The sequence below is a fragment of the Thermobia domestica genome, chromosome 10 (assembly GCF_964235325.1).
Source record: "Thermobia domestica chromosome 10, izTheDome1.hap1.1, whole genome shotgun sequence".
NCBI lineage: Eukaryota > Metazoa > Arthropoda > Insecta > Zygentoma > Lepismatidae > Thermobia > Thermobia domestica.
This window is the reverse complement of record NC_137463.1, coordinates 251,766,068-251,781,128: the sequence shown is the minus strand read 5'-3', so window position 1 is coordinate 251,781,128 and position 15,061 is coordinate 251,766,068. Positions and strand designations below refer to the sequence as shown.

The 15,061-nt window shown below is 36.9% G+C and overlaps 2 protein-coding genes across 2 annotated transcripts; both read left to right on the top strand.

Moving 5' to 3' along the window:
• The first annotated feature begins 6,508 nt into the window (after positions 1–6,508).
• On the top strand, positions 6,509–7,108 carry LOC145661900 (uncharacterized). The gene has a single exon (XM_081727242.1). The coding sequence runs from the start codon at positions 6,509–6,511 to the stop codon at positions 7,106–7,108; it is 600 nt and encodes a 199-aa protein (XP_081583368.1).
• Positions 7,109–7,335: 227 nt separating this feature from the next.
• On the top strand, positions 7,336–8,154 carry LOC145661899 (uncharacterized). Its single transcript, XM_081727241.1, has one exon. The coding sequence runs from the start codon at positions 7,336–7,338 to the stop codon at positions 8,152–8,154; it is 819 nt and encodes a 272-aa protein (XP_081583367.1).
• The last annotated feature ends 6,907 nt before the right edge of the window (positions 8,155–15,061 follow it).

Below are 15,061 nucleotides of genomic sequence, written 5' to 3'. Positions count from 1 at the left end.
ACTGGAGGGAGTCGAGGGAGTAAAAATATTCACTCAAGGGAGTCGAGGGAGTAAAAATATTCACTCGAGGGAGTCAAGGGAGTAAAAATATTCACTCGAGGGAGTCGAGGGAGTAAAAATTCCACTCGAGGGAGTCGAGAGAGTAAAAATATTCACTCGAGGGAGTCGAGGGAGTAAAAATGTTCACTGGAGGGAGTCGAGGGAGTAAAAATATTCACTCGAGAGAGTCAAGGGAGTAAAAATATTCACTCGAGGGAGTCGAGGGAGTAAAAATTCCACTCGAGGGAGTCAAGGGAGTACAAATATTCACTCGAGGGAGTCGAGGGAGTAAAAATTCCACTCGAGGGATTCGAGAGAGTAAAAATATTCACTCAAGGGAGTCGAGGGAGTAAAAATATTCACTGGAGGGAGTCGACGGAGTAAAAATATTCACTCGAGGGAGTAAAAATATTCACTCGAGGGAGTCGAAGAAGTAAAAATATACACTAGAGGGAGTCGAGAGAGTAAAAATATTCACTCGAGGGAGTCGAGGGAGTAAAAATATTCACTCGAAGGAGTCGAGGGAGTAAAAATATTCACTCGAGGGAGTAGAGGGAGTAAAAATATTCACTCGAGGGAGGCGAAGGAGTAAAAATATTCACTCGAGGGAGTCGAGGGACTAAAAATATTCACCCGAACAAGTCGAGACAGTAAAAATATACACTCGAACGCGTAAAGGGAGTAAAAATATCCACTCGAGGGAGTGAACATATTCACTCGAGGGAGTCGAGGGAGTAAAAATATACACTCGAGGGAGTCGAGGAAGTAAAAATATTCACTCGAGGGAGTAAAAATATTTACTCGAGGGAGTAAAAGTATTCAATCGAGGGAGTCGAGGGAGTAAAAATATTCACTCGAGGGAGTCGAGGAAGTAAAAATATTCACTCGAGGGAGTCGAGGGAGTAAAAATATTCACTCAAGGGAGTCGAGGGAGTAAAAATATTCCCTCGAGGGAATCGACGGAATAAAAATATTCACTTGAAGGAGTCGAGGGAGTAAAGATATTCACTCGAGGGAGTCGAGGGAGTAAAAATATTCACTGGAGGGAGTCGAGGGAGTAAAAATATTCACTCAAGGGAGTCGAGGGAGTAAAAATATTCACTCGAGGGAGTCAAGGGAGTAAAAATATTCACTCGAGGGAGTCGAGGGAGTAAAAATTCCACTCGAGGGAGTCGAGAGAGTAAAAATATTCACTCGAGGGAGTCGAGGGAGTAAAAATATTCACTGGAGGGAGTCGAGGGAGTAAAAATATTCACTCGAGGGAGTCAAGGGAGTAAAAATATTCACTCGAGGGAGTCGAGGGAGTAAAAATTCCACTCGAGGGAGTCGAGAGAGTAAAAATATTCACTCAAGGGAGTCGAGGGAGTAAAAATATTCACTGGAGGGAGTCGACGGAGTAAAAATATTCACTCGAGGGAGTAAAAATATTCACTCGAGGGAGTCGAGGAAGTAAAAATATACACTAGAGGGAGTCGAGAGAGTAAAAATATTCACTCGAGGGAGTCGAGGGAGTAAAAATATTCACTCGAAGGAGTCGAGGGAGTAAAAATATTCACTCGAGGGAGTCGAGGGAGTAAAAATATTCACTCGAGGGAGGCGAAGGAGTAAAAATATTCACTCGAGGGAGTCGAGGGACTAAAAATATTCACTCGAGGGAGTCGAGGCAGTAAAAATATACACTCGAACGCGTAGAGGGAGTAAAAATATTCACTCGAGGGAGTCGAGGGAGTTAAAATATTCACTCTAGGGAGTCGAGGGAGTAAAAATATACACTCGAGAGAGTCAACGGAGTAAAAATATTCAGTCGAGGCAGTCGAGGGAGTAAAAATACTCACTCGAGAGAGTGAAAATATTCACTCGAGGGAGTAAAAATAGTAAAAATATTCACTCGAGGGAGTCGAGGGAGTAAAAATATTCACTCCAGGGACTCCCTCGACTGAATATTTTTACTGCCTCGCCTCCCACGAGTGAACATTTTTACTCCCTCGACTCTCTACAGAGAATATTTTTACTCCCTCGATTCCCTCGAGTGAATATTTTTACTCCCTCGACTCCCTCGAGTGAATATTTTTACTCCCTCGACTCCTTTGAGTGAATATTTTTACTCCCTCGACTCCCTCGAGTGTATATTTTTACCTTCTCTACTCGTTCGAGTGTATATTTTTACTGCCTCGATTCGTTCGAGTGTATATTTTTACTACATCAACTCGTTCAAGTGTATATTTTTACTGCCTCGGCTCCCTCGAGTGGATATTTTCTTCCTCAACTCCCTCGAGTGAATCTTTTTACTCCCTGGACTTTTTCGAGTGAATATTTTACTCCATCGACTCCCTCGAGTGAATATGTTTACTCCCTCGACTCCCTCGAGTGTATATTTTTACTTCCTCGACTCCCTTGAGTGAATATTTTTACTCCCTCGACTCCTTTGAGTGAATATTTTACTCCGTCGACTCCGTCGAGTGAATATTTTTACTCCCTCGACTGCCTCGAGTGAATATTTTTACTCCCTCGACTCCCTCGAGTGTACATTTTTACTCCCTCTACTCGTTCGAGTGTATATTTTTACTGCCTCGACTCGTTCTAGTGAATATTTTTACTCCCTCGACTGCCTCGAGTGAATATTTTTAATCCTCGGCTCCCTCGAGTGAATCTTTTTACTCCCTGGACTTTTTCGAGTGAATATTTTACTCCATCGACTCCCTCGAGTGAATATGTTTACTCCCTCGACTCCCTCGAGTGTATATTTTTACTCCCTCGACTCCTTTGAGTGAATATTTTACTCCGTCGACTCCGTCGAGTGAATATTTTTACTCCCTCGAATCCCTCGAGTGAATATTTTTACTCTCTCGAGTGAATATTTTTACTCCCTGGACTCCCTCGAGTGAATATTTTTACTCCCTCGACTCCCTCGAGTGAATATTTTTACTCCCTCGACCCCCTCGAGTGAAAATTTTTACTCCCTCGATCCCCTAGAGTGAATATTTTTACTCCCTCGACTGCCTCGAGTGAATATTTTTAATCCTCGGCTCCCTCGAGTGAATATTTTTACTCCCTCGAATGAAAATTTTTACTCCCTCGACTTTCTAGAGTGAATATTTTTACTCCCTCAACTCCCTCGAGTGAATATTTTTACTCTCTCGGCTCCCTCAAGTAAATATTTTTACTCCCTCGAGTGAAAATTTCTACTCCCTCGACTCCCTAGAGTGAATATTTTTACTCCCTCGACTCCCTCGAGTGAATATTTTTACTCCCTGGAGTGAATATTTTTACTCCCTCGACTCTCTCGAGTGAATATTTTTACTCCCTGGACTCCCTCGAGTGAATATTTCTACTCCCTCGACTCCCTAGAGTGAATATTTTTACTCCCTCGACTGAATATTTTTACTCCCTGGAGTGAATATTTTTACTCCCTCGACTCTCTCGAGTGAATATTTTTACTCCTCGGCTCCCTCGAGTGAATATTTTTACTCCCTCGAGTGAAAATTTTTACTCCCTCGACTTTCAAGAGTGAATATTTTTACTCCCTCAACTCCCTCGAGTGAATATTTTTACTCTCTCGGCTCCCTCAAGTAAATATTTTTACTCCCTCGAGTGAAAATTTCTACTCCCTCGACTCCCTAGAGTGAATATTTTTACTCCCTCGACTCCCTCGAGTGAATATTTTTACTCCCTAGAGTGAATATTTTTACTGTTTCGAGTGAATATTTTTACTACCTCGACTCCCTCGAGTGAATATTTTTAGTCCCTCGAGTGAAAATTTTTACTCCCTCGATTCCCTCGAGTGAATATTTTTACTCCATCGACTCCCTCGAGTGAATATTTTTACTCCCTCGGCTCCCTCAAGTGAATATTTTTACTCCCTCGAGTGAAAATTTCTACTCCCTTGACTCCCTAGTGAAAATTTTTACTCCCTCGATTCCCTCGAGTGAATATTTTTACTCCCTCGACTCCCTCGAGGGAATACTTTTACTCCCTCGACTCCCTCGAGGGAATATTTTTTCTCCCTCGACTCTCTCGAGTGAATTTTTTACTCCCTCGACTCCCTCGAGGGAATATTTTTACTCCCTCGACTCCCTCGAGTGTATATTTTTACTCCCTCGAGTGGAAATTTTTACTCCCTCGACCCCCTAGAGTGAATATTTTTACTCCCTCGACTCCCTCGAGTGAATATTTTTACTCCCTCGACTCCCTCGAGTGAATATTTTTACTCCCTCGACTCCCTCGAGTGAATATTTTTACTCCCTCGATTCCCTCGAGTGAGTATTTGTACTCCCTCGAATCCCTCGAGTGAATATTTTTACTCTCTCGACTCCCTCGAGTGTATATTTTTACTCCCTCGACTCCCTCGAGTGTATATTTTTACTCCCTCGAATCCCTAGAGTGAATATTTTTACTCCCTCGACTCCCTCGAGTGTATATTTTTACTTCCTCGACTCCCTCGAGTGAATATTTTTACTCCCTCGAATCCCTAGAGTGAATATTTTTACTCCCTCGACTCCCTCGAGTGAATATTTTTACTCCCTCGACTCCCTCAGGTGAATATTTTTACTCCCTCGACTCCCTCGAGTGAATATTTTTACTCCCTCGAGTGAAAAATTTTACTCCCTCGACCCCCTAGAGTGAATATTTTTACTCCCTCGACTCCCTCGAGTGAATATTTTTACTCCCTCGACTCCCTCGAGTGAATATTTTTACTCCCTCGACTCCCTCGAGTGAATATTTTTACTCCCTCGACTCCCTCGAGTGAATATTTTTACTCCTTCGACTCCCTCGAGTGAATATTTTTACTCCCTCGACTCCCTCGAGTGAATATTTTTACTCCCTCGTCTCCCTCGAGTGAATATTTTTACTCCCTCGACTCCCTCTAGTAATTATTTTTACTCCCTCGACTCCCTCGAGTCCCTCGACTCCCTCGATGAAGTCAGTCCCAACTTTTTGCGCTGAATTTGAATATGCACTCGGTTTTTCTCCATCACGTACGATTTTCCCTAACAGAGGGATTTTCGGGAAAATCCCTCAAAAATTTCCCTTTTCGTTTATTTTACACCCCAAGATCTTGTCGCCTTGCATATGCTAACATAGAAATTATACCTAAGTATACTTTGATTCATATTTAACAAACTCTCCATGTTTCGTAATAATCGCTTTATTCTTTCTAGAGAAATAAATATGTTTGTATGTATACTGTGTGTACTGTTTATTGCACCTTATAGTAATGCTTTCAGATCTCTTAAGTTGAGGTAAAACGTTTTGCTTTATTACCACAAACACATATATAAAATATAATACAATATAATTTACAAGTGTGACAATTTACAATAAACAATAATACAAATGTACCAAAAGGTCATGAAAAGACAATCAAAGATCTCCCACACGACATCCGAAATATATATAATATGCTAGTTTCACCGATGGCGTAATGGATCTACACTGTCCTTTAACTACAAACTGGCCACACACATAACAAAAACTATTTGGTGAGTTAACACACGAACGCCGTCCTCTTGACGCCATTGTACTGATCACAAACTAAACTTCTGGTCTTAGTTGGGTATAATGCCGTTAAGATCAAACATGAAAGCACTCTTAGCAGCAAAGACAACTTTGAAAGTGAAGTAGTGTTCAACCACACGTCAATATAAAAATGTACAAAACTCCCTCACCAGGTGTCAAGAACACAAGAAAGAAAGAAATGCGCGGGGGGAAACGATACCGTAGTGGAAAATTCAGACTGCATTAGTTCATTGTTGTCAACAATGAGTCTGTATTCCATTCTTTCTTTCTTTTGCATTGTTACAGTTGATAAATATTGATAACCATTTCATGAACAAAACGAAAAAACTTGGAGAATTGTATATATAGGTATTAAGATATACATATACTGTACGTTTAAAAAAAAATATACGTTGGAAGTACATTCTATTTTTATACACGTTTCTAATTTACAGAGAACAATACAAGTGTGTTGTTGACTATTGTAAATATTCATTTTTATGTCTGTGTTTGTAGTAATAAAGCAAATAGTTTTAACCCCAACTCAGGAGATCTGAAAGCATTACTATCAGGTGCAATAAACAGTGCACACAGTATATATACAAATATATTTATTTCTCTAGGAAGAACAAAGCGATTTTTACGAAACTTTTAGGGTTTATTAAATATAAATCAAGGTATACTTAGGTATAATTTCTATGTTACTATATGTAAGGGGACAGGAGCTAGGGGAATAAAATATCTGAAAAAGGGAAATTTTTGAGGGAATTTCCCAAAAATCCCTCTGTTACGGGAAAACTGTACGTGATGGAGAGAAACCGAGTGCATATTCGAATCCAGCGCAAAAAGTTCCTTTAAGATCAGGTGATTTTTCTCATGTAACAAACAAAAAGTTTAAATTTGTTAACTAGTGTTATCGTTTGTAACTGAACGTTGCGTCCAGAAATTACGCATAAACAAAGAGAAAATAAACATGAGTATATCAGGTGTTACTGGTTCTAACGTTGGAAATTCTCATGCAATAGTTGATTTGTGTTTTCAGTCATTGTACAGTAATAATAATGCAATAGTAGTCCCAAGAATCACAAGTAACTTACCCAGAGTAACTATTCAAAATATAGGTAATTGGGAAATTGTGAAACAAGTAAACTTAGCAGACCCACAGTTTAATAAAAGCGGCCCTATTGATGTGTTGTTAGGTGCTGATGTTTTCCCATTATTGTTGCTCAGTGGGAGACACGTAGGTACGAATGGTGCTCCGTCTGCCATTGAAACGGTGTTAGGTTGGATATTGTGTGGTCAGATTAACTTAACGAATAACACATCAAGTGTTCAGTCATATTTTGTTTCTGTTGATCTCAATAAAACATTACAAAGATTCTGGGAAGTAGAGGAGTTGCCAACTGTACAACATTTATCCGTTGAAGAGCAAAATTGGGAGCAGTATTTTGCTGAAACTTACAAACGTGATGTTGATGGTAAATATATTGTAAAATTCCCTTTTAAAGAAAATGTTGAGCCTCTAGATGTATCACGGGACAGCAGTAAAGCGATTATGCCAGATGGAACGTAAGTTACAGAAAGATCCTGATTTATGTAAACAATATTTTGATTTCATGAAGGAGTACTTAGACTTAGGGCACATGGAAAAAAATTCTGATGTAGAACTTGATAAGCTTGTATCTGAATCGTATTATCTGCCGCATCATTGTGTCTTAAATGAAAGTAGCTCTACCACAAAATTGCGGGTTGTATTTGATGGTAGTGCTAAAACTAGCAGTGGAGTATCTCTCAATGACAATGGTAGGTCCAAAATTACAAGATGATATTATCCCATTAATATTAAGGTTCAGAACTCATCCAATTGCACTGTGTGCTGATATAGCAAAAATGTACAGACAAGTTAAGGTAGATCAAACTGATTCTGATTACCAGAGAATAGTGTGGACAGAAACAGTTGACCAACCTATTAGTGATTTTAGATCGTTAACTGTTACTTATGGAACCAGTTCGGCTCCATATCTGGCTGTAAAGTGTTTGCAACAGTTAGCTGTAGATGAAGGTCATCGTTATACCAGAGCTGCAGGATTAGTCATGAATGATTTCTTTGTTGATAATTTAGTTTCAGGTGCAGCTGATAGTAATGAGGCAATAGTATTGTACTCAGAATTAACAGCATTATTACAAAAAGGTGTTTTCGAATTAAGAAAATGGTCTACTAACGACAGGAATGTGTTAAATAGTATACCTTCTCACTTACGAGAAACTCAGTCGTTAATTTGTTTTAATGAAGTTGATTATGTAAAAGCTTTAGGTATACAGTGGAATCCATCAAGTGATTCATTTTCATTTTCTATTGTTGTTCCCACTTATAAGTCAGTAATGACAAAACGAATGTTTAAATCTGATATTGCAAAATTGTATGATCCGCTTGGTTGGTTATCTCCTGTATCCATTGTTGCAAAATTGTTGCTACAATCATTATGGAAATTAAAAATTGAATGGGATGACGTGCTTCCGAATGATATTGCTCGCTCGTGGGAAGTATATTGTCAAGAATTGCCATTGTTGAGACAGATTAAGATCAAAAGGTGTATTTCTTCTGAAAATATTGTGTAATATGATCTAATTGGGTTCTCAGATGCTAGTGAAAAGGCGTATGCTGCAGTAGCATATGTACGTTGTATAGATACATCTGGAAATGTGCAATTATACCTGATTGCTACAAAGACCAAAGTTGCCCCTATAAAGCAAATATCAATACCTAGGTTAGAATTGTGTGCTATAGTATTGTTATGTAGATTAGTCAATACGGTCATTAAGGCAATGTTAATCAAGTTTGAAAAGGTTGTCTGTTACACAGATTCTACTATTGTGTTAGCATGGCTTTCTTCATGTCCGAGCAAATGGAAAACATTTGTGGCTAACCGAGTATCTGAGATTCAACAATCAATTTTTATTAAATGGGCGCACACATCGAGCAAGGACAACCCAGCTGATTGTAGTTCTCGTGGTTTGAATCCGTCACAATTAGAGTCTTATTCACTATGGTGGAATGGGCCAAAGTGGTTGATGGAATCAGAGTTACCTATTGTAAATATACTATCCCCTTGGTGAAAGGAGGTCACGCAAGCTTGTTTACATCTCTTGTTCACGTTAGTCTTGAATGAGGAAGTTTCCCAATCATCTCCCTCACCTGGAAGTATATACATGCTTTGCCAACCTCTGCTTGAGCTTGGGAACGACTCAAGTAGAAGGGTTGGTAACAACGTGTTTGGTCGCGTCCGAACTATCCAAAAAAAATAAAGATTAGCAAAAAGAAACGTTGATTTTACCTTTTTTTTTGAATGCAAAGTTTGTCGCGAGGGATAGTTCACTACACAAGCATAATTGAGACTGCGTACGTTCCGCGACCTATTCTCGCGTCAATATTTAAAACTAAAGATAACCACAAAGAAATATCAGGCGAACAACAAGATTGAAACGCTGGGACTTAGATATCAACTGTTCATATTTAACTGAAAACAAAATTGACAATTTTACATGCACTGGTTTCTACATGAGAAATTTTGATATTAATGTACACCTGAGCTGAAATGAACAATGAGCATTAAACATAAATGTCACCAAAACAACATTTTCATCAGTGGTATCAACTACACAACAACATCCAAAATAGTACTTTACATGACAAATTTTCCTTATGAAGTTTCCTATCTAGCTAAACAACGTTGATAGAGGTGAAATTATTCACAGAAGATAATTATACGCATGCGATTTGGTTTGGTTGTGGCCTAGTATTCGTAAGCTTACGTTTATTATTATTTCCTTTTTTGTTTTTGTAATTCGACATTCGCTGTTAATGGAAGACGAAGTATTCGAAGTATAAATCACAATTCAAAAACTACAATCACTCCATTATTCCGTTAACAATTTCCTGAATTAGGCAGAGTTGATATAATGCTCGCAAGAATTACTTGATGATTGCTCCTATCACATTGATTCACATTTACTTACAGTATGGCTTCCCCGGAGGCGGCGTGCTGACTTCGTTGTTCCTTTTTGTGTGCGTGTTTTACCTTCGGACGAGTTCCTAGTTTTTGAGTTCTTTTCCAATTTATAGTTTGACTATTACATTCGGATATCACTTGCATACACTAAATTTATTTGTTTAAGCTAACTAAGTACGGATGTTTCCTCAACTTTGCAATTTCACTAGCAAAATATCTTCTTGAATCGGGCTATGTACTGCACTTATTCAATCTTCAGTCCCGATTGCTTGGCGCACTCGCTCCAGTACACAAAGCATGTGCCTAGAGTATACTTGGGACGTAACACCGTTTCTGATTGGTCAGTAATTGGAAAGCTGTCCAATCACCACTAACTTTAGGAAATCACCGCAAGTACGAAATGATCTAGTAGTTTCTAGAAGGTTCTCGAAGCTACACAACCGGAAGTTCCAATGTCTTTGAAACAAAGAATCTCTGCTCTACACACACACACATTCACAAGAAAAGTCAGTTTGTGGCGTCGAAGAGAAGTCATGTGCTAAACAAGTATGCGCATAGTTGCCAACCGTTAACCTTTGTCACTAAAAGTCAATTATGAATTTAATAAAATATACGCATTAATTTTTCTTGCTTCGATGGTCGATAGCAAATATTAATTGCAAAAATCTAGATTCTGTTCAATATGAGCAAAAGTCTTCAACTGTTAACATGCACATTAAAGTTGACTGTACAATAGTAGATAAATTTTCATCATTATCTAGGTTAGTTCGTGTTACTGCTTGGTGTAAAAGATTTATTAGGAATAGTAAAAGTAAACAGGAGTTAAGATGTAGTGGACCATTAATTACAAAGGAGTTGTCAAATGCATTAATGCATTGGATAAAACAAGCTCAAGAATCTGAATATCCACTTGAGATAAAATACGTACGTATGAAAAAACCTTTGCCTTATAATAGCAAACTATTGTGTTTAAATCCATTTCTTGATGAAAATGATGTCATGAAAGTTGGAGGTCGCTTGCAAAATGCTAGTGTAAAATATGATTTCAAATATCCTATCTTACTTTCAAAACATGCTAGAATTACAGAACTTCTTGTAAAATCTGAACATATAAAGCATCTTCATGCAGGTGCACAGTTACTTTTATCTGTTTTGCAACAAACGTTTTGAATGATTGGTGGTCGTGACTTTGTAAGGAAAATTGTAAAAAGTTGTGTAACATGTCCCAAACAGTCAAGTGTAACAGCCTCTCAATTAATGGGTCAAGTTCCTGTTGGTAGAGTAACACCAAATTGGCCATTTTTGCATTGCGGTTTAGATTATGCTGGTACAAAAAAATATTAAAAGTCTAAATTCAAAATTGTTCAAAGGTTATGTAACACTCTTCATTTGTTTCAGTGTCAAAGCAATCCATTTAGAATTGGTAAGTGATGCTTCAACAGAGTCATTTATTGCAGCTTTGAAACGTTTTATAGCTAGAAGGGGAAAACCTACTGATATTTACAGTCATTGTGGTTCAAATTTCATAGGTGCAAACAGAGAATTAAAATCCTTACTGAAACTTGTAACGAATGGTTATTCAAAAGAGTCTGCATGTAATTACCTCAGTATGCAATCTATAAATTGGCATTTTAATCCACCATTCTCCCCTCACTTTGGAGGCATATGGGAAGCTGGTGTTAAGTCTCTCAAGCACCACTTAAGACGTGTAGTTGGTAACACTATATTCACATTTGAAGAAATGTATACAGTTTTGTGTCAGATTGAAGCATGTTTAAATTCTAGACCATTAATTGCTCTATCTTCTGATCCCAATGATTATCAGGTATTAACCCCTGGTCATTTCTTAATTCACGATGCACTAGTAGCAATACCTGAACCAAATTTGTGTGAATTAAAAATCAATCATTTGTCACGCTGGCATTTAACTCAAAGATTGGTCCAACATTTTTGGAACCGTTGGCAACAGAATATTTGTCTCGGCTGCAACAAAGGCCAAAATGGTGGTGTAAACGTGCTAATATCATGGTCAATGATTTAGTATTAGTGAAGGAAGATAAGACATCTCCTCAACATTGGAATTTAGCAAGAGTAGTTGCTGTTCATCCATGTGTAGATAATATTGTTAGAACTGTTACTATTAAAACTAACAAAGGCGTCTTTAAACGACCAATTGTAAAAATTTCTCCTCTTCCATTTAATGAAGAATAATATGTAGAATATGTAGTGTTGAAATGATATTTCAAGGTGGGCGGTATGTTCGGCCGCATTTCATTATTCTTTTGTTTTGTATCTGGCAACGCTGGATGATTGATAGTTCTTTATAAGTGTCAATGTGGCGTATGTGACTGCATAGTGTGTAGTTGCTTATGCATAGTAATTATTGTATTTTGTTGTGTGTTTACAATATAATAAATAGTATATTGTACAACGAACTTTTTGTTCAAAATAATACAGTCCACGAACAGTCACGGTGATTAATACCCGACCTACAAGCATAATATCCATTTTCACAATCACATAAATTCAATGTTCAATGAACTTTAAATATGAGCTCCTTCGCGGCTAAGCGGTGGGAGATCCTTTGTGAATTTAAACTGTCCTCGATGTTTCTATGTTCTTGTCTCTGTCGTTCTAATTGATTAAAGAAGCAAGTTAAAAAAGTAAAGCCAGTAAAATTAGTAATAAGTAGTTCAAGTGAGTTACTGAGACATGTTCGGTGATCCAGTTAACTTTTCTTAAAAAAGATAAGCTGTTAGACTACGCACGTTTGCTGCGGAAGACACGGGTTCGATTCGTGGCGGGAGCTCAAGTGGCCCTATTTCACATTAATCAGTAGGTCCGTATAGCTTCGCTGCTGAACGGGATGTTAAACTCAAATCAACTCAATTTTAAATATCTAAGTTATTAAACATCGGTAAACATTTTCAATGATTCTTGTTATCTACCTATTTATTTATTTATTTATTTATAGCTTCAATCGGTAGCTTCGTACCAAGGAAATAGATAAAAAAAAAAAAAGGAAAATATTTACGTCAACTTTTCTCACTCCCTAGCTTAATAAATTGTTTTCCTTGAAGTCAAAGAAAATGCTTCTGTAACGGATATGGGAAACCATAAGTTTGATGTTGAAATATACCTCATTCTTCCATTGATCTTTCTTCGCAAAATACTAATAATTTCGTTAATTAGTTTGAATGTTTTTCCGGAAAGTCCATTTTATTGTTTAATTTTTGTACTAAGTATTATATATTATAGTATCGATTCACAAATAAAAAAGTTGAAATTTTTTCAGAAGTGAAGTGTTGGATTGTGTGTTTTACCTAGCCTTTACGCGCTAAGTCACAAATGATAAACTTGAACTCAAACAATTATTCCAGGTAACTGTTTGTTAGCTTTTAACCAAGTTTGAAGAATATGCTAGGGTTTTACATAAAGATCTTAGAAAAAAGTTGTTTTATTCCGTTAGTAATAACCTAAGCTTATTATAAAAAATGATACACTTAAAAAAGCAAGGTCTCTTCTTCCCCTAAATGTAAAAAAGCTTATGTTTTTGAAATTACTTTCTTTAGTGCATCTAGATTTGAATATGCCTTCTATGTAAACTTGCTTATAATATCACTAAAGTTTGTTTTATTTATTTACATCAAAAATTAATTGTTTAGAAAGACTTTATTTTATTTTTCCAACTGGTCTTCTGTATCTCTCTTAGATCTTACTTTCTTTAGGTAAATTATAGGTTGTCAGTCAAGCGGCTAAAGCATCATTTTTGTTTATGGTAGGATCACGGTTTACTTATCATTCTTCTCGCAATAGAGCTATCCTTAACATGGTACCATTCCCATCTCCCTATCATGTTCCTGAGCTGGGAAAGTTTTTGAGAAATTTGAATTTTTTTCCGAAAATAACATTTTTTAAATTTCGAGCCCTCCTGCGCCCCCCTATGTTGACACAGAGACCTGGAAATCAAGTCAAAAATACTAAAGGGCGTACTAAATGTCCTATTTCAAATTTCAAGCTCCTATCTTGAACTCTCAGGCAGGGAAAAATGTTTATCAATATTCCCGACAATGCCCCAGATTACCGGAAAAGACTCTGATCTCAGGTAAAAAAATTCTCAGACATCTGTATTCATCCTAGAACCAAGGTTTGTCCACCATTTTCTTCAGAATAGATGTGCCTTTGAAACGGTACCATTCACATGTGTCCATCTTATATCTGAAGCGGGGAAATCGCGAAGAAAAGGACTTTTTCATATATATGCCTTTTTAAAATTGTTTGCCTATCTAGACTCTTCCTGTGTTAACGCAGAGATCTGAAAAAAAAAAATGATAAATACTACTTGGTGGAGTGAATGTGTTCAAATATCAATATTCTAGGTGCAACACTAAGCCCGCCAAAAATAAGAGAACATAAGTTTGAAAATAGGCCTAACACAATATATATATATATATATTTAAAAGTGATGACGTCATCATCTCCTACTTCTCGACGCAAGAAGGTTTGAAACCATAAGTAACGTGCATGGTACACATTTTACCATAAGATCTTTGAAGGGCTATACTTTGAAGTGTTTCTAAATACTGGATATCACTGCGCATGTTTTCAACCAATCAAATAATTCTATTTGGTTATGCCACGAAAGAGCGTTTAACAACTTATAAATTTCTGTATGGGAATATTGAAATTGTTTAAAAATAGTAACTACTCTCAGAGCTACCAACATTCTAAGGATATATTCTTGTGACAGGAGCGAATGGAAACCCTTCGCCGGATACAGATTTTGCACATTCAGTCCAAGGTAATAGAGGTACAGGTTGCAAATGTCCGAAGATAATGCGAGTCGCACACAAGTCTCTTGCACAAAACTTGTAGCTACGAGAGATTTCACTAAGCTTTATACAAGAACAATAAAGTAATGATAATAAATATATACATTTTGATTTCATGCTGGAAACAATATGAACGGTGATATGTGCTGGAGTATTTCAACAACACTAATATAGAATGGAGAAGATAAGAATTTCAAATTAAATTAACAACACACATCCTAGGAAACAATCATTGAAGTTCATTTATTTCACATAAATATTAAGAACGAAGAAAAATTAGAGGAAAATCCAGTAATAAATTCGCAAATGTGTGCATCCAGTTAGTGAAATAAAAGTAACAAAATGGATGCAGTGGAGGTTCTTGAGGGAAGTCACAGTGTAAGAATTTAAATTTTATCATTACAAGTCTTTTAACTAAAATTTTTCAAAAGCACAGAATACTTACTAACTTAAATATCTGCATTTTTTCAACAAAAATAATTATCAATGAAATTATAATATCAAAAATTGCAATTTTAGAAATTAAGCCTAAATTATTTACATTAGCACATGTCTCCTGTTGAAATACTAAAGTATCTATTTATGCTTACTCCAACTATTAAACTAAATAGTTACTCTTTAAACAGGTTATATATATATATATATATATAAATATATATATATATATATATATATATATATATA